A 25,005-nucleotide genomic window follows, 5' to 3' on the forward strand; every position below is an offset into this window, starting at 1 on the left:
CAAAAAACAATATAATGAGACAAAAATTATGTAACAAGATGTAACAATACAAAAACAACATAAAAGACAAAAACATAATAATAATAATAATAATAATAATAATAATAATAATAATAACAAACAACAACAAAACAATAATGGCAGAACAAGATGTACCACAATGGACACAACGAAAAAGATGAAAAAACGTAACAGACGTAACAAAAAAACAAAAACTGCAATACAAGACTTAACAAGACAAAAACAACGTCAAATGCGTAACGACAAAACGGCGTAAAAGATGTAACAAGACAAAAACAACATAAAAGACGCAAAGAAAAGATGAGCTTCAGTTAGATTTGCACATAAACAGCCAGTAGAAACCTTATTTTTACTTTGAGTACATTTCAGAGCCTTTATTTTTTCTGCAGTAAAGAAGCTGACGGTGATAAACAGCTGATAGATTCACAGACTCTTCATCATTTGGTATTGTCAAAGACATACATACATATTTTAATATCTTTCTGGAGTAAATGTAGGATCACTTTGTGACCTTTTCCACCACTGATAACACAGACATTATTCACTCATGAAATAGAGTAAATACAGGTCATCTGTTTCATTCAGGTCAAACAGAGTCAGGGTGCTGCTATCGGCTCGCTGGAAAGCTCTGCTGCACTAAATGGAACGAGCCCTTGGTTATTATCATTGGCAGTAACATCAGCCCTTGTGTTTACTATTTCATATAAATATGTCTGCCATGAAAAAGTTCTGTTGTATTTAAATGAGCAAGAAGATGTGAGTGAGGCTGCAACACTTGAACTTTACAGAAAACAGATTAACAAGAGAAAAATCCCATTATTAGAGCTATTATTGCTCATTAATTGAGTGGTGCGCATTTTCCCGACAGCACCTGAAGGCAGCTTCACGTGGGTCCTCGCGTGCCTCGCCATGCAGAGGTTCACACAGCTGTTTTAAATTAACATGTTTAAGTCGGAAATAAATGTCGTCTGCGCTGCTGAATCTCCCGTTTTACTGAACCGGTGCCAGAAAAAACACCGAACACTGACGTCCGACCGCCACGAGGGGGCGCTGAAGACTTTAATATCAATATAACACCTGCAGGCTGGTGATGACCATGATCTGAACATGGGGGGACTCTGACTTCCTTTAACATTTAAAAAAGCAGTAATCCTAAACTAAAAATACTCTGTTACAACTAAGTCTGGTATTAAAAATGTTACTTCAGTAAAAGTATGTGAGTATAATCAGGAAAATGTACTTAAGTAAAAGTACTAAATGCAGTAATATGCCTCCTGTGACTGTTATACTATTATAATTTGCATTTGTAATTTGAAAGCAGATTTTACTATAAATAAACAGCCTATTAATAATAATAATAATAATAATAATAATAATAATAATAATAATAATAATAATAAAAGCAATATAAATTAAGTAATAAAACAATAAAAAGTTAAGTATATTAAAATGATAAGATAGTTAAAGGTAATAAAAGCAAAAGCAAATATGTATTTTCATGAAAACCTATAGATATATCCACACACACACACACACACAAACACACACGCACACACACACACACACACACACACACACACACACACACACACACACACACACACAGGTGTGTACATACATATGTACACTTGCTGCACTTGCATGCATGTTAATGTGCAGCAGTGCGGTCAGTTGCAGGGTCACTGCTAAAAATAGCATCTAAATAGCAGCCTAAGGTTACTGTTTCAAAATAAAAGAAATCATTTAATAATCAGAGGGGACAGCAAAGTTTTTCTGCTTTTCAGTAACACTCCTTCAATTTTAGCCTTAACATACACAAAAAATATTAGCTGTGACACAAAAATGGACGATATTTTAGAGCTCCCCGTGAATTTGGACTATGGATACAGATGTTAAAGGAAGTGCATGCCAGGGTTTGGGGGTTCTGACAGTGAAAGCCTGGTCCTCTTTGGTCACAAAAGTGGACCTGGGAACAGAAAGAAGTAGCTGATTTGATGATCTAACATCCGATTTACACCTGATTTTAAAATGTGATCTTTATCTGGAAACATTATCCAGATTGTTGTATAAATTGTGTTTACATCTACCTAAGATCTTAACATAATGCAAACCAGACTGTCTCCAGATGTGGTCAGGCAGATCGGATCACATTCCCATCATATCAGATTTATTATGTACTGTACTGTAAAGCCTAGTATAAAATGTAGAGGAAGCCAGTGCAGTGATGCCATGACAGATGTAATGTGTAAAGATGTGTGTGTAAAGTGTGGCAGCAGAATTCTGAACCAACTGCAGCTGCAAGCTCACCACTAAATTCTACATACTGCTCCTTTAAATAACTAAAGCTGTCAATAACTGTAGTTGAGTCAAAGCTACAATATTCAAGAAAATACCTCAAACACAGTTCTTAATTAAATGTACTGCAGTCCTGATCCTGCAGCAGTGATTATTCTACTATACTCGTGAGGTTTAGTTGCAGTGAAACTTCCCTAAAGTGTAAAATATCTCAGAGCAGAGCTGTAGATCATGTGGCGGTTTTGTAAAAGGAAACCCCGCAGTTGTGACCTGAATCCTCTCTGGTGTATCAGTGAGTTCAAAGCTTCCTCTCAGTGTGTCTGACTGTCCTCAGTGTCCTCTGCTGTCACCCACCCACAGCTGCAAGACTAATGTGCTGAGCAGGCAGGGCTTTGTCCTCCATCAACCCACAGTAACCTCCGTCCCAGCGGTTCATCTCTCAGCCTGGACGTTTACGGGACAGAGTCGGGGCAGGAGGAGCTGCTTGTTTTAAAAGACCGCGGGAGTCTTAACTGTGTCGACAAGATGAATTCCTGCTCTCTTACTGCACTCTGGGATTTGACTGGTTGTGAAAGTGGAGGACGGTGGTTATCAGGGAGATGGAGTATTTCTCTGTAAAGTTTCAGTGCTGTCCTCCATCAATCTGTCCTTGGCAGAGACGAAGGACTTCTGCTGCAAAGTACAGGAACATTTCCCAAAATATGAAATCACCTGCAACACTCTCATCCTTGAATACCTTTAAAGGTTTTTTACAAACTGCCTTGAAAGAAATATGTGGCTGTTTTATGTAATCCTTGAAAAATATGTCAGCATTACCAGGACCTTCACAGATGTGACAGTTACCCATGATGCCATGGGCACTAACACACCTCCATACCATCACAGATTTTTTGAAGTTAGTGCTGGTAACAGTCTGGATGGTCCTTTTCCTCTTTAGCCCAGAGGACACGACGTCCATGATCTGTGAAAACGATCTGAAATGTGGACTCATCAGACCACAGCACACTTTTCCTCTTTGCGTCAGTCCATCTCAGATGAACTCGGGTCCAGAGAAGTCTGCAGTGTTTCTGGATGTTGTTGATATATGTCTTTCTCTTTGCATGGTAGAGTCTTAACTTGCATTTGTACATGCAGCAACAAACTGTGTTTACTGACAACGGTTTTCCAAAGTGTTCCTGAGCTCATGTAGTATCCTTTGTACAATGATGAGGGTTTTTAATGCAGTGCTGCCTGAGGGGTCAAAGGTCACAGACATTCAGTGTTGGTTTTCAGCCTTGACCCTTACGTGCAGAGATTCCTCTGGATTCTCTGAATCTTTTAATGATATTGCAGACTGTGGTTTGGTGAAATCTCTAAATTCCTGCAGTTTTGTGTTGTGAAACTTTAAACTTTTGGACTATTTGCACGCACAGTTTTGCACAAAATGCTGTGAATGACTGAGCCTTGGGAGGACGCCCCTTTAATACCCAACCATGATACTGTCACCAGTTAACCTGCTTACCTGTTGAATGTTTTTTGTTTTTGTGTGTTTATGATGCTTTGAGGAGGTTTTCTTCTACTTGGTGATGTTGATGCTATAAGATTCTGGATTTTAATTTTCATATTTCTGTCAATCTGGCTTGAAATATCTGTATACTTGAAAATACAGATTTTCTATCAACACCTTGTATAAGAAAGGAGATTAGTGCATAGCTTTAGGACAGTTTTTTCACCTCCTAGTAACAAATGAGACTTGGAGAAAGGATAAAGTGATGAAAACAGAAAAGCTGCACAATAAATATGTATAGATAAATGAGTTGAAGAAGATACCTTGGCACTCAATTTAAAGCTCTAAAGACAAGACAAATAACTGAAGGAAGTAGTAATAATCAATAAACTAAGTATCAACAAAGAATGTTTCCCCTCTGAAACAAGGAGCGGAGACATTTTAAAACCAGAATGGATTTATTGTAACAACATTTCAACATCAAAAGCCCTTGAACTGTTTTTGTTTCTCCCTTCGTTTGCAGTCGACGGTAGAATCCACAGGGGTGAAATCAGCGTGTTTTCCGATGTTTTATTAAGAGGAGACGCGACGCACAGACCAACATGAGAGCGCTCGCATTGATCCGTGACAGAGACGATAAACTGAAGAGTTGTTTGGCACACAAATGACTCGTAATCATTTCAAGTTTAAAAAGGTGTTACAACAAATCGGCTTCTCAGCTCTGAAATTCTGACAGTCTTCTTCTTCTTAAAGTGGTCCGACAGTTTTCTGAGCTGTTCTACAGTAAAACTAAAAGGTTCAGTAGTCGTGAAAAGAACTGAAACAAGACTAAACTTCAGGCTACACCAGAGGAGACTCCACACATCACTCCTTGACTCGGTCACATGTTGCGTTATTATTGTTTACCTGTCATCCAGCTGCAGGTTGCATCTTCAAAGGTATTGTTTTGTGATTTCATAGCAAAGTTATCATATTCGTATTTTTCATTAGTTTTTATTTCTAAATAGCCACATTGGCTATTTACACCCCAAGCACAAATTGTATTGTTGGTTACAGACACCTGGGTGCTTGTCTCTACCATGCTAGGCTCTAATACACCAGGCTGTAAATGGTCACACTGGCTATTTCTCCCAGCGTGCAAATAGCCACATTGACTATTCTTCCCTGAGCGTAAATAGCATCAGTGGCTACAGACACTTGGGCTCTTGTATCTCTATTTACACTCAAGGTGTAAATGCACATATTGACTATTCCTCTCTGGGTGTAAATAGCCAGTGTGGCCAGGTGCAGATACAGACATCTGGGTGCTTGTATCTGCCATGCTAGGCTCTAATACATCCAGGTGTAAATAGCCACACTGGCCATTCCTCCCTGGGTGCAAATAGAATCTGGCTTTTACAAAAAAAAAAAAAAAAAAAAAAAAAAAAAAAATATATATATATATATATATATATATATATACACACATATTTTAGTTTTAGTCATTGTGTCAGTTTTCATTTTCTTTTCTGAAGTAAAAAATCTAAAACTAAAACATTTTAGTTTTAATTAACAAAATAACTTTGTTCCATAGATGCTAATTTCTGCCTGGAATGATAAAATACGTTAACTCTGCACAGTCTGTGGAAATGTTGGATTTAAATGTTGGGCAGAGAGACGTCATCTATGGAATCATGAAAACACATTTTATGATCCAACATGCTGCTGAATAAGAAGTAGAATACAGTGGTTTGACTTTTCCTGCATGGTCTGTGTAGAGAATGACCGAATCACAAAGTGATGTAAAGAAAGTCACAGGATACTTAATGTCAAAGCTGGAAAACTAAAAACACAGTCTAATTAAAAACATATCATGGACTAGTATCTGATGTAAACATCAGCTCCTCCACAACAAAAACACAGTAATAGTGGTTAAAAATGAGAACAGAGCATTTTACTTCATGTGTTCAAGTCAAAACCCCCTCAGTGTACATTTATAAGCTGCTATGACACAGTTCTGATACATAATGTGCAGTGGTTTTACCTAAAAAGGGCATAAAACAGGACGTGAAGTAAACAGGACAGTATGAAATTACACCACACATATCACAAATGAACACACAACTACCCAGATCCCCCTTTAACATGAAGTGTTAATGGCTTTAAGAGTTTACATTTAGTTATCCTCTCTTTACATCGAAGAGGCAAAAATGGCGTCAGTTTGTCTGCAGATGTGAGGAATAAAGAAACAAACATGACATTTGGAAAGAGGAACAAAATGAAGGACGGCTGACTTCTGATCCTAACAAAAATACTCTACACATCTACCAGGTTCACTTCAGATTTGATGGAGAATGTTATATATTAAGAAAATAAATAGATTCTTATTATTTACAATGGACACATCATCATCTCTCCCTTCTTAGCAGCTCACTGAGTGCAGCACCAGCCATCACAGCAGCCCCGTTACTTCCTGTTTAACTTCATCACGTCAGAATCAGCACCGCAGAAGATGTGAAGTTAATGCAGAAGCATCGCTTTGTTTTTACAGGCCACATAAAGAAAATCAAATCACCAAATCATGTGCTGCTGCACCCCATGGGTCTACGAATCATCTGTACGACGGCACACAAGGAAAAGAGTTCAACACTGATGGGAGAAAAGAGCAAAAACGCCGCGCACAAGCAGCAAAATTTAAATAAAAGGACGACACGATGTGTGACGATGTGTATGCATAAAAAAACCCCAAAAACCTGGACACCTTATTTCCATGCATTAACTGGTATTTCCAAAAGAAGACACAATGAGCCCGTTTACATCTGGTATTAAAGGATCAGCGTCTAGGATTTAGCGCCATTTAGTGGTGAACTTGCAGAGTGCAAGCCAACAGTGTATACTTGTGAAAGGCTGTATCGAGAGCCAGTGTTTGGTTTGTCTCTTCCAGGTTACTGTACTTAACACACAATGATTCTTATATTCAGGTGATTATACAGTAATGAAAACTTACATTTCTGCCATATTCTGCCAATAAATCTGACATACCGGTCCTTTAAAATGTGTCTTTGGTGATCAGATCACAAGTAGACAATGGACATGTACCGATCCACTTTATTTTATTTGTTTATTTATTTTTCAGCTCCAATCCAATTCCTATAACTCAATTAGGATATCTGGTGACACCAGTACTCTTTTTTCTTTATTATAATTATTATTATTTTTGTTGTTGTTGTTATTATTATTGGTACTATTAGGGTTAGATGAGGCTGAAACTTAACTTCAGTTTAGTGGTGAAAAGTTTTGTGTCAGTTAATGTTGATGCACACCCAGGCGTTTTTTTTTTTTAATCATATGGAAAGCTTGTTTAGTTTGTGTAATGTAACTGTTTATAGTCAGGTGGCAGCCTGTTTCCAGCCTCAACTTACTCTACTCTGTTTATTAAAGTGGCCTATACAACCAACTTCTGAGTATGCAGTATGAAGCCTTTGATTTTTTTTTTATTTGTATCTTTAGTTGTCATGCAAACTTGAAGCAAAAAACAGATGGAAAAAAGTCAAAATATTTAATACTATAACAAAAGAATTCTCCACATAATTTAAGAGAACTTTATGTTAACCGTTTTTTTTTTTTTTTAGTTTGTGTGTTAAAAATTATTCTTATTCACACTGGATGACTTTTCATTTTCACATTTATGTTCTTTTTATTATCCTCAAGGTCTTTCAATTTAAATGCTATACACTAAATCATTGACTTCTTTTCTGATGTTTGATAATGACTGAGTGACTAATTACATAATTAGTCCTCCATAATGAAGCTGGAGAACCTCCCTGATAAGACAAAAATCAGTGAAGCGTTGCCTCTTTTCTTTTCTGGGTTTAAAGTCTTGTGAACTGGTGATTTAGGGGCGTGTCTTTATCTCTTCATCTTTATGGCTCACTGTGGGGGTGGAAGTCAAGAATTGAGGTTTATATAACATACAGTATTTCTGTCTTTGTGCACAAACAGTTCTGATCATCTAGCTGTTGGTTTACATATCTTACACCACCACCAGTCATGACGGGGAGATGCAGACTGGGTTTCGCTGTCCAGCACAATGTCTCACGTGAGGTGAAGAAGGCAAAATGTGCACTGAGTGTAAACATCTTTACAAAAGGACAGACAGGACGGGGACAGGAGGACCTCAGCTCCACGTGTTAAACAACACACTTCCTAGAAGTGATTTTCTCTGGGACGGCTGTCAGCTGAGGAATGTGTTCAGATCTTATCATCCAACAAAAGGGCTCGTGTGGTGAGAGCAGAGAGGAGAGGACGTGTTGAAATGAGCATCAGTGCTGTAGAGCTACATATTTCAAAACCTGTGTGTAACGATGCGAAAATTAAACATAAGAAAACACCCTTCTTTCATTCAGTGCATTGTGAAGTCTTTGTTCCCTTTTTGTTAATCTAAATATTCTATCCTGAAGGTCACAGTTGTGGTTCGGGCTAAAACAAACAATATTTTAAAGGAATAGTTCAACATTTTGGGTCACACACTTGTACTTTCTTTCTGAAAGTGAGATAAGAAGTGCTGCAATTATAAACTTAAAGTATGGTCGCAGCACAGAGTATCAGGAGTCAGATTTCAAAGCTAACGCTGCAGGCATGAGGTTGATCGACACCTGAGTCTGGCTGTACAGACTTAAATCTGCAACTATACGAAGACTTGGCATCATCAAACAGTCATGACGGCGTTAGCTGGTGCTAATTTAGTTAAACCAGACCAGCCAGAACAAGGAACTAAGACTGCAACTGGTGTTACTTTATATCTCACCTGTGAACGTCAGCCACAGGTGTCGGGGTCAGTGTGGGGCATGTTTGATAGGATCTGAACTATTTTGAAGAAATATCCAATTGCAATTATTTTGACTGATACTGCAATTGTGATATGATCATTTCTACATAATGTTTTCTCATTTTCATTAAAAAAAACACATTAAAACGATTATGGCGTTTTTTCAGGGATCTGTACTAAACAAAGATGTTTTCTGAGGTGTAGAGAGCGATGTGTTGGCCAGGACGCCTCTGCAGCACCACAATATTTTATTTAAAATGGTATTTTGACACAAATTTCACCCTTCCTAAAATTTCGATTAACTGTTCAGCCTTTCCTGCAACCTGACACTTAAAACATGAACCAAGCCTCTGAGCATTTGTTTTGTTCAATGTAAGGGGAAGATTTAACATTAAACATTACTGAGCATCATTGAAAAATGATTTATCTTTTTTTGGCTCCATCCTAAGTGGGAAAAAAACACACCTACCAGCACATGTATCTTGTTTGTTTCATCCTTTCACAAACAGAAGTGTTAAAGAAAATAGTTTGTGGTTTTAGTGGAAGTTATGGCCTAGAGCTATTTCTATTCTTTTAAGTCTTGTTGTCACAGTAAGGCTGCCATGTTTGGGACAACAGACAAGAAAAACCTGTGCAGTCGCTGTATCTGGCAACTCCTGCCGTGCCTTACAAACCGCTAAGAAATGCTCAGTGGATGGATAAAGTGTTGTTTGTCAAGAAGTAGGTTGTTAACTGGTGAGATGTTTGTCTTAGGCGGTATCAAGGTATCATGGTATTCCAAGGTACTGAGAAATCTGGATTTTCAACACAGACCCTCCTCTTTCTATTAAACTGACACAGAGAGGCTGTATTGAGGTGATGTAGTGTGCAGCACACGCCACAAGGGGTCAGTCTCTCTACCAGTAAACAGGCAGCTGAGCTGAGAAACATGGCGTCTAGCGGATAAAGTTAAAGGAGTTACTAGTAAAAAAACAAAAATAAGAAAAGTGCCTCTGTTTGGGAGTATTTTGGATTTAGTCCCGATGATAAAGGTAAGCTAGCAAACACTGATAAACAAACATAAACATATATAAAACAGGATGAACTGCAGAATCATTACTGTCAACGCTGAAGCAGAGGAAAAGGTGAGCAGTGAAGTTGTCAGTCTGGCAGTAAATGTACAGTTCAGGTTTAAATTTGTAAGTGAATAAATACTCTACAGTACTACAGTACAGTAGAGTTGAGCTGTTTTACAAAAGTTTTCCACAATAATACTGCATACTTCAGTAAAATGCCAGAAAGTTATGAAAAAATAGATACTGCCCAAGCCTAACTTGAAGCACAACTGTAGAATTTGATGCTGTAAGTCTTCCTTTGCACAAAGTGCATTTTCAATCAAACAGTCAAATCTAAAGCTGCGCAATTAATCGAAATTTTATCTAAACTGCAATATGACTTTCTGCAATGTTTGCAGGAGGCACAGTATTTGTTAAAGGCAAAATGTGTGTCAAAACACTTTTAAATTAATGAATGTCATGAGGCAGAGACGTCCCGTCCTACATATCAGGTACAGATTCCTGCAAAAAAAAAAGTTCCAACATGTTGAACTATTTCTTTGATGGTTTAAAATTCATATAGTAAGTACTTATTTTCTAGTTCAGCGCTTTAACGATACATCAAGAACTCACTTCTTCATGACAACATACGAACACAAACATTTGTTAACCTCCTCTGACAAATATTTGGCCCTCATATGGCTGTTTTGTTTTTTTGATACTGAATCTAAGTAACCAAGGCAATCGTTTAAATGAAGTGAGTACTATGTTAGTCAGACACAAAAATCCCTTTCTTTTTATGAATTTCCATTCTGAACTCCCAGCTAATCATGAGATCATATTAAACTGAGCTCCGTCTGAACCGGCCTCCTCCTTCCTAATGCTCTAAATCCACGGATGAATCACTGTTTGAGCTACAGACGCCTAGAAAAAAGTCAAAATGTCATAAAAAGAGGAGGACCGAGCAACCGGTTAACTAGTTGTGACTGACACATTCATAGCCACTTCACTGATGGTCATTTCTACTTATGGCACGTTTCGATACGACTGCCGAGAACAGTGTGGACACGCTACTCTGCTTTGGACCCTTTGTCCCTGGAGGAGCCTTTGAGGTAGCTGTTGTAGAAGAAGGAGGCAAACAGGACCAGGTAGCTGAGGTACATCAAAGAGCCCCACACGATGTTGTCCATGTTGGACGGACAGCGCACCTCGTGCATCCAGTTAAACACCAGACCGAGGACGGCCAGGCCCATCACCATCTGCAGGATCTGGGTGGCCGTGATGATCATGGCGCAGGGGCGGGGCACCCGCAGGCCGGCCGCCCGCACCGCGTAGTACGTGTACATGAAGGAATGCACCATGTAGTTCATGGTCATGAACCAGCCGCCGCCCGCCACCTGGTCCTTGTAGGAGTACCAGGAGTAGAGCAGCACGGTGATGTGGTGGTACCAGTGCAGGAAGATGAGGCGCTGCTTCCGGAGGATGATGAACGCAGTGTCACCTGGAAATGAAATGAAATAATTGTCCATTATAGTAGATTATATCAGTTTAATTACTCTTATACATTTTTCTATTTTAATTCTATAGTTTATTTATTTTATATACTTCTAATTATTTATTTTTAATTCATTTTTCTGTACTTGTGCTGTTGCAACATCAGATTTCCCCGTCTAGAGTTAAATAAATATTTATCTTCTCTCGTATCCTGTAGTAAAACTAATGGTCTGAACAACAGGAGGCCGAGGACATTCTTCCTGTCTGCAGCTGAGGAAACACTGTCCGTATCAATCATGCACTAATGGGATTTTCTTGCCACCTCAGCATCTGCCTCCATTTCCCAGAACAATCAGGTCTGTGCGTCCGACGGAGAGCATGAGGAGACTCGATCGGCGTGCAGACAGGGAGGCTGCAGCCTCATCGACAGAAGCAGCTCTTAACATAATTGTCCGCTGATAAATTTCCTGGAAAGTTTAAGTGCTCCGAGGAACAAACGTCAAGTTACTCAAGGTTAAAGGTTATGTCTGCTGTACATATCCTGTGGGTCTGATGTAAGAAGGCGCAGTAAATCATTATGGATGAGGCGTTCAACTGACATGCCTCGCTTGTTTAACCATTACCTGGAGATAAGTCTTAACGTTTAATCTTAACCCTGTGAGACCTTGAGTTTCTGAGACCTCTACAGTATAATCAACAGTTTCCTGAAAAGCCTGCAGTATGACATGTCCTCTGCCCTCTGGTGGATTATCAGTGAACTGCAGGCAGCAGCCGGCCTGCGAGTTCAAAATCCAGCATGGCTGCCTTCACGAAGTCAAATGCAGCACTGAGGTCCAGTAATAGTCTTATCTTTAAAACCTGATATTTAATAAAGCTAAGTTTAGTGTACTAACGCCACTGTCTGGCACAGTCTGGATGACGCATAACTGGCATCAGATTAGAGAACGTAGCTGTGTGTTTTGAGTACGCATTGTTTTTCCTGATGCTCGGCAGAACAGGAATGGTAGACCTTGGAGATGCTCCTGGCTGATTCTTTTCAATTTCAAGATGTGTTTGACCGTCCCACCGGCTATTTAAGATCGTCAGTATGTTTAAGGAAGCAGCATGGGGTCTGTCTCATCAGCACCTGAGTGACAGCGTCTGGGGCTCCTTGGTGGAGGGCAGGAGGAGGGTTGTTGGATCCCTGACAGGGACAGGGACATCCTCTGAATGCCTTGGGTGACGTGGAGCAAAGGGTCAGGTGAAGGGGGAGAGGTGCAGGCTGTCTGTCTCTGTGCCCCGGGGTCTTTACAGTTCCAAAAGATGTTAAAACTGTCAATAAACTTTATCCCATGAGTGAGGCACGCCGATGTCAGCCATGTATTCAGGACAAGGAGTCTGGTTAAAGACTTGATTCCTTTCCCCAGGGTTGGAATGGGACCAGAAATGAACACATTTTGCGACTGACAATCGGTCAGTTTCTCCAAGAGCAGGGCAAAGTCTTTTTTCAGGATCTCAGAGCCAGTTTTCCTTTGCAGAATGTCAAAAGACCCAGCATGGATAACGATCCTCATGTTAGTTGGATGTGCAGAGAGGATCACTGGCAACAGCTCTGTTAGCTCCCTGACAGATGTGCCAGACACTGTTAGGTTTTCAGTCTTTGCCATTCTTATGTGATTGGTTATCGAGTCCCCAATCAGGATGGTGTCTGATCAGATGTGGGGTCAGGAATATTTCTCTTAGCTCTTGGTTTCTCGGGTGTGGTGTTAGCTATACTTCTCCTGGCCCTTGGCTTCTCAGGTATGAGTTAGCAAAGTTTTTGCTGCTATCTCTGTGTAAAATGCTGCTTCAAAGGTGAACTGTGGACATTTAGGACTGTGTGAGGACAGATTAGAAGAAGGGGGTCTTACCCAGCTCGGGGGCCTTGCTGAGAACGAAGGCATAGGCCCAGAATTTACTGACGGGGGCGCTGTAGAAACTGGTGTCACAAACCGACTGTCTGAAGCCGCTGGTTGTGAGGACGTGCGTCATGTAGAGTCCAGTCCTCAGAGTTCCTATGATACTGCAGAGTGAACATACGACATGCAAACTGTTTATGATTCACAAGGCATCCAAAAACAGTCATTTTATCACCTTTGGAAAGATGGGATGGTCTCAGTCTGGAGGTCTGGTGTGTGAAAGTGTGATCATTCAGACACTGCAGAGTATAAAACATCCTCTTTCAAAGGTCGAGACTCTTCCTCCTGTCACAAACTTCAGCCTTACAAGCACCATCTTTACAACCCATAGCAGCTTCTCATAAAAACATCACTCAACCAGAGAGTACACACAACGTATGTCCATTGTTTCAGCTCTGCTGCAGCCATAAAGACTCAACATTACTCATCACTGCAACGTCAATAAAACCCTCTGAGAGATCTGCAATCACAGCACAGTGCAATCACACATTGATCGAGTGCAAGGAGGAAATCTTCTGCTCAACAATAATAACACACTTCAGATCAGTGGAAGAAACAGACACAACGCTCTACACTGCTGCTGATTTTTTTTAAGCACAAATTATGCAATTTATGTAAAATATCGATTTTATTTTACAAGAGAAATCCCTCCACTGCTTTGCAAAAAATATTTAAGAAATAAAAGTATGAATGAAAAGATGAGACATCCCTCCTGTCTGAACATGTCTATCAGTGATGAAACCGAGAAATATTATAATTGACGTCTTTACAAGCCAAGTCATGAAGCTGTTGTGAGTGTTTCTTCTCATCATCTCTCAGGATTTATAATTTATAAGACTGTGTAAAGACTGCAGTGTTAAAGGATAAAGCTCATGACTTTTCTCTTATTAGAAAAGACACAAACCAGACTCACAGTTTACTGGAAATGTCTTTTTCTCTGAGCTTTTATGACTGAAATGTCATGTATAGTCCCACTGAGTGAAGTTTATTTTGGTTGCCAAGAGTTGCACATTGGACAATTTGCATAATTAGCATAATTAGCTCATAATAGGTTAAGATAAAGAAGAAAATCAAAAATTAGACAAGTGTTAGTGAACTGTATCGTGCATAAAATATATGAAAGCATGTCTGTCCCGTTGATATGACCTTATTAGCATATTAATCATTAATAACAACACCATATTAAAAAAAGACTTATTTGAGGTGTTTTTTTCTCCCAAGAATGTTATTAGTAAAAGAACTCATGATAATAAAAAAACATGCATAAAACTATCCTTGCAGTCCTGGCCATAAAATCATTCTTACAACATGTTAAGAAACATTCAGGGCCTCAGGATTTCTAGGCATCACAGACATGGATATTAAGAGATCAACTTTTTAAATGATCTAAAAACAAAAGTGTAGTAATTTCAGGTTTACAGCTAACTACTCAAACTGCCCAACATGCAAGCCTTAGGAACCGAGATTAATCAGTGAGAAATCGGTAATTTCCTGCAACCGCCGGTCTAAGGCTGCAACCAACAATTAGTTTACTGTCCTGGACAACTAAAACTTAACTGATTATCAAAACAGTAGGAGATTAATTTAAAATTGATCCATAGTTGGGTAATCATTGCAGCTCAACTGTAAACCCCAAAGTGATCTTGTCATGTCCTGTCTGCAGACAGCTGAGGGGTGGAGGGGGCAGGTTGTGCCCACCGCTGTGGGATTAAGATTAGAGGGAGAGCTCAACACACCACAGATCCTCCGGTGACGGAGCTCTGCAGCCCCCGCCTGCTGCGACCTGCCAAGTGGGTCAAAATCTCTACAACCTCTCCTGGCAGCGATCGCAGTCGGCACCATGATCGGTTTTCAGTGGAAACAAAAAACAAAACATCGCAACACTTCCAGTTACACACAGTAGCAGATGCTTTTAATGTGTGTAATTGGATTTACAGATAAACAAAACAAATTACATAATTTTCCAGGGTTTTACTGTAACCTTAAAATTGCACACACCACAGAGACTACTTAAATTAACAGTCCTTCATGTATGAAATTGGACTTTGAAACTGTGAATTTTGAGTTGGTCATTGCCAGAGTAACAGTGTAAAGTCAGCTCAGTCAGATCAGAAGAAATATATGTGGCTGAAAGTCTGAGCACACAACCCATTTTATGTTGAGCACATGAGACAACATTGATCTGTTTGCTAAGATAATATTACTGTAATCGCAATGCTAATGTCTGCTAGCGTGTTAATGGGAATTTAGATTATGTGTTAGCATCAAGCTAATTGACTATTTATATATATATATATTAAAAATGAAACTGCGTGCAAATGAGTGCAGACAAACAACAGGTCAGCTCGTCAGTGAGGCGTTTTTTAGAGGGCTGTTAAGTCAGACAGCTATCAGAAGGTGAGGATAACAGGAGGGAGTAGAAACGCTGCTCCTTCACATCGACAGGAACCAGCTGAGAAGGAGGAGCTGGGGGACAGCGATGTCATGCTTGGCCTGCTGCCACTGCAGCCCAGCCCCAGATACACAGACAAAAATGGACAGATGTAATAGGAGTCGGGGAAATACTTCATTCTTAGATGCATCATGATGCATGATTAAGTGTTTCAATATTTTCTTACATCCTTAGCAACTCTTGTCTTCTGCAAGTCAAAACTGATTGCTTTGGAGAGAGCAATGTTGGGTTTATATAACAGCAGTTTCCTCATACAACCCCACTCTGAAGAATCCAAACTATTCCTTTAAGTACAGCTCACATCTTTAAACCAGCGAGGAATGTGTCAGTGACAGTTGTGTCATTTGACTGGTTTCAACTTTGTTCCAGACGTAAACATTTCCTCTCTGCAGGTAAAAGCAGTGATTGTCTAATCTTCCTGTTTACCCAGAATGCCTCAGAATTCATGTCATGTTTTGTTAACAGTAACCAGAGGCAAAAACACTGAAACGCTGAACGCTAAAATAACATCCCACTACAGATGAACTGCAGCTCCTCTTCTGGGATTATAATTATTGACACATTAATGTCTGTCCTTCAATGTTGCAGCTGCTAAAGTGGAGTTTTAGCTACATAAGATATTACAGGGTGAATTAATTTATTCTCAGCTCAGCGGTCTGCGACTGAGACTCACCTGAAGATGGCGAGGCTGAGTGACCACAGCACCAACGGGCGTCGCAGGTTCAGCTTCGGCCTCTCTCTCATGAAGTGCTGACCGCCGAACACGAGCGCAGCATACAGGCCACAGAACATGAATGACTTGCTCCTGTGGGGGGACAAAACACAACATGATAACACACTAATGAACAGAAAATCATTTATTAACCTCACCTCGCTGATATAAATGGGATGGACAGAATAATAGAAACACTTTAAAATAACATTATTATCTTCATGAAGGGAGGATCAGTTTGTTTCCTTTTTCCCCGATGAGGATGTCCTAACTTTTAACCTCTTTAAATTGTCGGTTACACTATTCTGGCTGTGATTATGTTAACACAGAAACTATAGCGTCTGAAAAGATGCTTGCTACAGGGTTTAACAGCTTTGCTGGGGGAAACCCTGCATTATAAACAGCAAAACAGCAGCAGAGATAACATAAAAATACCCAAAATGGCATTTTCCTTGCCCCGGGCAACTCGGCAATCTTTTTTTGTTGAGCCCTGCTTTCATTCAGCTGACATACTTGACATTTCCATTTCCCCTCCACTCAGGAGTCAACACGGACGGCGAGAGAATAATTTACCAGGTTGAAAAGTGACACACAATAGAGATCACCTAAAAAAAAAAAAAAAAAAGGATGAGGTTTGGACGTAAAAAGGGGAGCTGAGAGCTGCTGGGAGTTACAAGTGAGTAAACTGTCCAAAAGATTTTCTTCAACATTATAACATAAAAGGCAGCTTAAAAGCCATTATTGAATTGACCTATATGAAATAATCTGGTCTGTCATGCTGCACTGCAGGTACTTTGAGCTCTCGGGTTACAAAAAGAGGAAGGAGACGACTTCCTCTGACAAACAGTCCTGTTAAACCTTAAATCACCTCGGTCAGACCCCGAGGCACTGGATGATTTGGTGATGATATTGTGCTGTTATGCAAGGACATTACACAATTCAGGTGAACGTTCCAGAAGTCTGCAGTTAAAAGCAAACATGACGTGATCCGACTGTCTGCTCACCGAGGCCATATGTCGGGCGAACACATGACATGTATACAGTGTTTTTACAAATTATAAATAAAAAGATATACGCTTTATAATCCATCCTTCACTCCTGACTTTACCCTTATACCCTCATTCATGACCACAGCAAAGGATTAGCAGAGATTAGTGGCTGACACACTGAACATTCAGACTGCCAGCTCTGGGTGATGAGGCAATTTTAACTGCCCCGCCCGGCTTATCAGCTGCCACCGATACCATTTCAATTACAGACGGCTGGCAGCACGAAATGACGGAAGAGAAAAGGTCGACTCCAGAAACAGCTGCGCCAAAGAATTAAATGGTGCAAAAAAATGAAAAAGAATCATAAAGCATGCACCATGACAAAAAAAAAAAAAAACAGCCATACCTGATTTATTTTTCAAAAATCTTTTCATAAATAAAGAGTTGTGTGCATGTGCATTACATGTGTGAGGCTGTGCGTGTGTCTGAGGTGGTTTGGGAATACACCAGATGACTAATCCAGATTGGCACAATACATATTAGGCTGAGTAGATGCTGCTGCTTGACCCAGTTTAACGCTACAGGGGCTTCTGGTAGCCACCCACAGTCCGTCCATGTTGCAGGCAGAAAAAAATCCTGCATGAAGCCAAAGACCCTCTGGATGACCAAGAATGAACTGAAGCCTCGTTCAGGACTTTGACATTTGAATTCTGCACCAACAATTGAATGTTGCACAGCATTTTTGTATGTCAACATGGTATTTCTGCACGTTTGCACATAAAGATCAGGCTAGACTTTACATTAATGATACTATTAGAATCAGATTCCAGGGGCGGCTGCACTCTCCCAACCAGCTACAACCCTCCATCTGTAATCAACACAGTTGGCACAAATCAAATTTCACACTGAACTGCTCGCTGCAGCAGTCTGCCAGAACAATCGCACGGAACCATGGAAAACAGTAAATTAAATTTATATGCAGACGACACTCTAGTCTATCTACCCTATCTCTATCTTTTTTAAAATCTATTTATTTATTTTATTTTATTTTGGGGTGCGTTTTTGTCTTATGTTGTTTATATCTGCGCTTCCCCCAGTTGCCAACTGCTCGCTCACATTGCAATTTTGAAAACATTGTGATTATTTGTGCAGCACTTGAGGATTTTGATGTTCTGATGACAGACAGTTATGTTTTTGGGCTTTTTTGCCTTTATTATGATAAGACAGCTGAAGAGCAGACAGGAAACGGGGTGAAGAGTGGGGGGGTGACACACAGCAAAGGGCCGCAGGCGCGAGTCGAACCAGCAGCCACTGCAGAGGACCAACAGTCTCCATACATGGGACGGACGCTCCGCCAACTGATCTCTAATTCCAGCTTCTGAATGATGATGGCAGTAAACTGATTATCTAGTCCTACACGTACTGTTTCATCAAATGTCAGAAAACAGTTTAAAGTGTCTTTCATAATTTTGCAGAGTCCAAGATGGCGTCTTTACATTTCTTGTTTTTGTTGATCAAAAGGTAAAAGAAGAGGAAAGACATCCAGTATTTTAATTAGCCTATATAAAACAGAGAAAAGCAGGAAATCCTCACGTCCTTGATAAATTACATAAATAAATAATAATATTACCAGAATTATTGTTAATTAATTGTCAGTTCAGTATTTTTCTCAGTGTTGTCCACAGATAAAGAGCAGCAGTTTTTACTATGTCTCATGGCAGTGTTTTGGGTTTTTTGCAGGGGTTGACATATTTGTGAGGCGTTCAGTTGCTCTCAGTATCAAGAACAAGTGTACTGCAGAGATATCTGTGTATGTGTGTGTGTGTGTGTGTGTGTGTGTGTGTGTGTGTGTGTGTGTGTGTGTAACTTAGATAAAGATGAAGAGCTATTGTTTCAGACTAAAGGTGAGCGACTCATTAATACTGCCTGAGAACAGGAGCTGATACGACAGAGAACACCTCCCTCTGTAAACTGCAGCAAACGCCAACGTGTAACACAATGTCCCCTTTAATTACATTACTGAACTCTCTCTCTCTCTGTGTGTGTGTGCGTGTGCGTGTGTGTGTGTGTGTGTGTGTGTGCGTGTGCGTCCCCTCTGGAGGATGAGGGACATTAATGTGGTTGGTAATGAGGAGGAGACGTGATACTTGAGGCTCGATATCAAACCTCATTACTTTGGTCCTGACTGAAATGCATCGACTATGGCTGCAACTATTGATTATTTTCATTAACTGTTTAGTTGTTTGGTCCATAAAATGTCAGAAAATGTTTCCCAAAGCCCAAAGCGACCAACTATCAAATATCCTGTCAGATTAATGTTATTTACTTATCGTTTGATCAGAAAGTTGCTGATTTAAGTTCTTGTTCAGCTGTTTGATGTTTGAGATTCTTGGATTTTGGATGTAAAAAAAAAGGGTTTGTACAGAGCTTTAATGATTACTCAATTAATCAATTAGCTGATACACAGAAAATTAGTCTCATTATATTCTCGATATTCAAAACAGATTAATCATTGAAACAATTTATAAGGCAAAAATAACAAATATATTCACTCTTTACAGCAACTCAAATGTGATGATTTGCTGGGGCATAAAACCACTGATCTGTTGATCTTTACAAATCAATACTCAATATTCTAACAATGGCATAAGAAAAGTGCAAAAAAACAACAACAAATAAATAAATAAGTTTCAATCTGAAAACTAAACTGAATCATGACCATATAATTTAAAGTCATACTGAATCATGGATTTGAAGAATCTTGACATCCCTAAAAAGTAAAAAGTTAAAATCATCAAGATATTATTTATTTTTAAAGATTAAATTTCATTTTTACAGACAAAACAGGCACTTGAGCTCCTCCTAGTGAACTAAACTCCCTCTCAAATTTTCTTTTTTTTTTTAATCAACTTTTGTCTAAAAAGTTTATCTAACAAGATAAATCTGCAATATAAAAATAAATGCCTGAAGTATTTTGTGCAGAACAGCCTGTTGACCCCTGACCCTGTGAACTGGAGGTCATGTTTTCGAGGCATGGTTACGTAACACCTGTCAAACTGAGGATTTGTGTGTGTGTGTGTGTGTGTGTGTGTGTGTGTGTGTGTGTGTGTGTGTGTTTAAGTGTCAGGCGATTCGGTTCTAGAAAAGAAAAATGGGGTGTGACTGTGGTGTGTTTACAGAAGTGAAAACAGAAATGTGCCCGTTATAATTTCACAGAACACTCCCAGTCGCATTATTCATATTCATTTTTTACAACCTACAACAACAAATCCAGCTGTTTATTTGTTTTCTGGAGGAGAAATACCAGTTACCAACTGAGCTCCCCAGTTACAGTTATTTACCACCACTAAACCCGTCTTTATACTTTCAAATATTTATTTCCTCTGTGGAAACAAACTGACTGCTGCTGACTTCTGAAGAGCTACAGAAACCACAAAGTTTCAAAAGTCACATTTGTGCAGTCTTCACTTCTCAGAGGCTCCGTTCACTTTGGCCTAAAATCTCATCTATCATCTTATATATTATTCTACAGTCACTTTACCTCAAAAATGTTTTATTTACTACTTTTATATGCAGCACAATAATGATGCTGCTGAAATAAAACTCAGAAATACTGACTAAAATATGACATTCATTGTTTTTTGGTAATATAAAACATGATATACGGTGTCTAGAAGTGTATGATTCAGCTTTTTTCATGTGGTGTAGTTTTAAAAAGCAAACAAAATTGCAATAGATCAAAATATTGTATTGTAATACTTGTAGAATCACAATACATCGACTGTCACCCAAGCATCCTAATAAGAGCTGCAATGATTAATCGATTATTAAATTAATTGCCAAGTTTTCTGATAATTAATCAGTTTGGGTAAAACAAAACAATTGAGGACGCATATCTACATTTTTTCACTATTTTTGGACATTTATATAGAGCATACAACTTATCGATTAATCGAGAAAATAGAAGACAATCGCGATGGTATTGAATCGGGAGATAAGTGTGTCGTCCCTGCCCTATAATTTACAGACGTCTCTCTGGAATCTTGGAAACTGTGATAAGCACTTTTCTGAATTTGACATTTTATGGACTAAATCAGCAGATTCATCAATAATCAATGTTAGCTGCAGCCCTACAATTAATCGCAACTGCAATAAAAATCATAATATGCCCAAGTGCAATACATCCAAATCCCAGAACCAGAAGCAAATCGCATTTTTTTTTTGTGATGCAAAACTGATCATTTCCACTGATCATATTGTATATTGCTTCAGTCAAAATAATCCCAATATGACTTTTTTAACAAATCGTGCAGCCCTAAGCCTGAGTATCAGCACTCGTATCAACAAAACTCAAGCAACACTCTGTGTAGTGACACTGTAATCCAGAAACAACAATAAACAATGAACCATGACATAATGATGTGCTGTCTGGAGGTGTGCCTGTGTGTGTTTGCAGCAGAGTTACAGGACGACTCAGCAGAGAGGATTCCTGAAGCAGCTCCAAACCTCCTGCTCTGATTCATTAGTTTCTCTTTAAGGTCGTCTCCATCGTTCACGCCGTGCGCACGGAGCTGCTGGGCGTGGAGGACGAACGGGATGCATTTTGTCTGGACGTGCACTTTTCCCCCTAAAGCTTTTACGAGGCCTCAAGTGACGGCTCACTTTCCTCTGTAACGGCTGTATTCGGTTTCACTCGTGCACGGCCGGCCTCGTGGACGTGAGCCGAAAAAATGTGGTTTTACCAGGTGGAGTTTCTCACTCCCTCTTCACAAGACATTTAATTGGACAATGAGGAGTGTGTTTATGTGAGCAGTGATGCAGTGTTTTTGCAGTGTGTGTATCTAAGTGACAAGATATTTTTAATGAACACACAACAACCAAAGAAATATTTACTTATGCATTCAGATTATATGTCCTTTTTATATTAAAATAATGACTTCGTATTAGGGCCAGGTAATATATCGATAACGTGATATGAAACTAAATATCATCTTAGATTTTTGATATGGCATAAAGAATTTATTTTTCCTGGTTTTAAAGGCTGCTTTACAGTAAAATAATGACATTTTCTGAATTTACCAGACTGTTCTATTGTTTGTCTTTATCTACTTGGTCATTATATCCTCATTACTGATTATTATTTATCAGTAATCTCATTGTGTTAATATTTTGTTAAAGCACCAGTTGTCATCCTTAAAATATTGCTGCAACAGCAATATTAATGCATTTGGTCAAAAATAACGGGAGATTTGATTTTGTCCATTTCACCGAGCCCTACTTTATACTGTTGGAGGGATTAAAGGGACAGTTCATTCCAAAATTAAAATTTAGTTACTATCTACTAGCATGAGGGTGAGTAAATAATGACTGAAAAGAAAAGCCTAATGATATTATCTCATAATAGACTTGGTAACTCAACATAATGAGAAGCTTTCTGCAGTTAGGGTTGCAATTATCGATTATTTTCATTGTCGATTATTTTCTCGATTAATTAAGTCACAATCTTGTCAGTTGATGTGTTTGTCATGTGTTTACTGTAACGATTGTTTTCATTATCAATTAATGTGTCGGTCATTTTCTTGGTTAATCAATTAGTTGTTTGGTCCATCGAATGTCAGAAAACGGTGAAAAATGTCAACCAGTGTTTCTTAAAGGAAAAGATGACCTCAGAAATCAGAAAATATTCACATTTAAGGAGCCAGAATCAGAGAATTCTGAATTGTTTACTCAAAGCAAACAACTGTTTATCAAAATAGCTGGTGATTAATTTAATAATCTATTAATAATTGATTATTCCACGAATCGTAGCAGTCCTACTCAAAATAACAACTAAGTAACTCAAAATTATGGGAAGCTTCCTCAACATATAGAGTTAATATCTCAAAGTAATGAAATGTTTTCTTAAAGAAATGAGCTAATACCTCAAAATAAGGAGATACTTTATTAAAATTAAGAGATCATATTTCAAAATAATGAGAATTTCTCAAAATAATGAATTAATATCTCTACAAAACTGACCATATCTCTAAATAATGACTTGGTATGTCAAAATAATGAGTTAGTATTTCAAAATAACAAGAATTTTTCACCATAATGAGTTACTATCTTATAACAACTTCTTATAACAAAAATGATAATATCTCAAAATAATGACTTGGTATCTCAAGTAATGAGAAACTTTCTCAGTAAAATTATCTCAAAAAGTGATAATATCTCCAAATAATGGCTTATTACGTCAAAATAATGAGAAATATTCTCAAAATAAATAGTATCTTAAAAAAAAGACATCTCCACATCATGACTAAGTCAAAATAATGAGGAACTCAGAAAAATGCTTCTTATCATGAAGTCTTACAGAATATTATTTTCTAGGAGCATTAGCGGAAATTGGCTTCCATACCTTTTTTTAATTTAAATTAATGAAATCAAATGTAGTTGTAATTCAGAGCCAGTCTGGCCTATGAGAGCTCTGATGAAGTCATGCAGTGCATCCTCAAGGACGTTTGAATTAAAGCGGGTAAACCAGGATTCATCTGTTCCTGAAGGGAACCTCAGTTAATCCTCTGCGGTTTTAGTCCCAGATGAGACACATTGAAGAAGAAACTACATTAATGGAGGAAGATGTGAGCAGTTTAAACATGTAAAGACACCGGCGGGTCCGCATGGCGAGCAGACAAGTGCGGACCACCACCCCTCCGCAGGCTGCCCTCCGGGGAGGAAGAGGAGGACCACACTGATATGTTTTTTAATCTTATTATCGGTTATTAATGTTCTTTGATGACTTCCTGTACGTACCAGTTTTCCTGCATCCATTCCAGGGCTCGTCTTTCGTCGAAACGCCGCTCGAAGTCGTACTCCGCCAGCGGGGAGCTCAGCTCACTCTCGTTCATTTTCTATCTTCCGTTAACAAAATAAAAAAAAAAACCACCCAGAGGGTCTGTCTGGAAGTTTCTGCGGGGATGAGACCGCTCCGAACCAGCCTGCCGACAGTCTGACTGCCGCTCGTTTGTCCGGATGATATGAACTGGATTATCGCCGGTCGCAGTCCGGGGCCACGGGAGGATGCGGCGGTACGACCAGATGTACTTCCCTTCTGACTGTCACTCACTTTCTTTAAGGCTGAGCAGAGAGCTGCAGCACCGGCTGCACACAGCAACGGAGTTCCGGTCCGGACCTTCAAAATAAAACGTGATGGAACGATTACGTAACAAATTAGTCTGAAAATATTTTCTGGCCAGTTACTCTTTCAGTGTGAAATAACGACATTTAAATCTTAATTTAAGTCTCACGCCACTAATGTTAGTCACAGGGATTAGTTTTTAAACCTGATGACATCACAGTTTAACCATGTTGCATCTTGTTAAAAAAAGATTTTTTTTTTTACATTTTAATTTTTTAAATATTAATGTAATTTTACTCTAAACCTAGATTAAATGTAATTCTGCTGCACCAAAACTTTAGCGTCCATTACATTTAAGGAGGTTTAACTTTTTAAAAGGTTTCCTTTGTGACATTGACTGAGCCAAATAATTATTTGCTGGGCCATCATGAGTTGGCTAACTAACTTTTAGTTAGCTAGCTAGTTTCTAGTTAGCAAACAATCAGAGTTGGACAGTAGCGGAATTACTAGTTTAACTACATTTCTCAGTAACGTGGTCGTAACGTCGCTGTTTTCTTCATCAAATAGCTTTTCAGTAGTGAAGCTACTGTACTGATGAAATAACGTGGTAGCGTCAACAGAAGCTACATTTCCCGACGCATCTCTGAACCTTAAATCC

The 25,005-nt window shown here is 39.0% G+C and overlaps 1 protein-coding gene across 1 annotated transcript; it reads right to left on the reverse strand.

Moving 5' to 3' along the window:
• Nucleotides 1-9,384: 9,384 nt before the first annotated feature.
• On the reverse strand, nucleotides 9,385-24,216 carry LOC146312392 (very long chain fatty acid elongase 6-like). Its single transcript, XM_084740623.1, has 4 exons — nucleotides 24,023-24,216; nucleotides 16,200-16,331; nucleotides 13,027-13,178; nucleotides 9,385-11,144 (listed from the first exon to the last, which is right to left on the reverse strand). Exons 1-4 carry the CDS (start codon nucleotides 24,115-24,117, stop codon nucleotides 10,714-10,716), a joined length of 810 nt encoding a protein of 269 aa, XP_084596749.1. The 5' UTR covers nucleotides 24,118-24,216; the 3' UTR covers nucleotides 9,385-10,713.
• Between the last annotated feature and the right edge of the window lie 789 nt (nucleotides 24,217-25,005).

This window comes from Lutjanus erythropterus, chromosome 17, assembly GCF_056507025.1.
Source record: "Lutjanus erythropterus isolate fLutEry1 chromosome 17, fLutEry1.hap2, whole genome shotgun sequence".
In the NCBI taxonomy this organism is placed as follows: Eukaryota; Metazoa; Chordata; class Actinopteri; order Lutjaniformes; family Lutjanidae; genus Lutjanus; species Lutjanus erythropterus.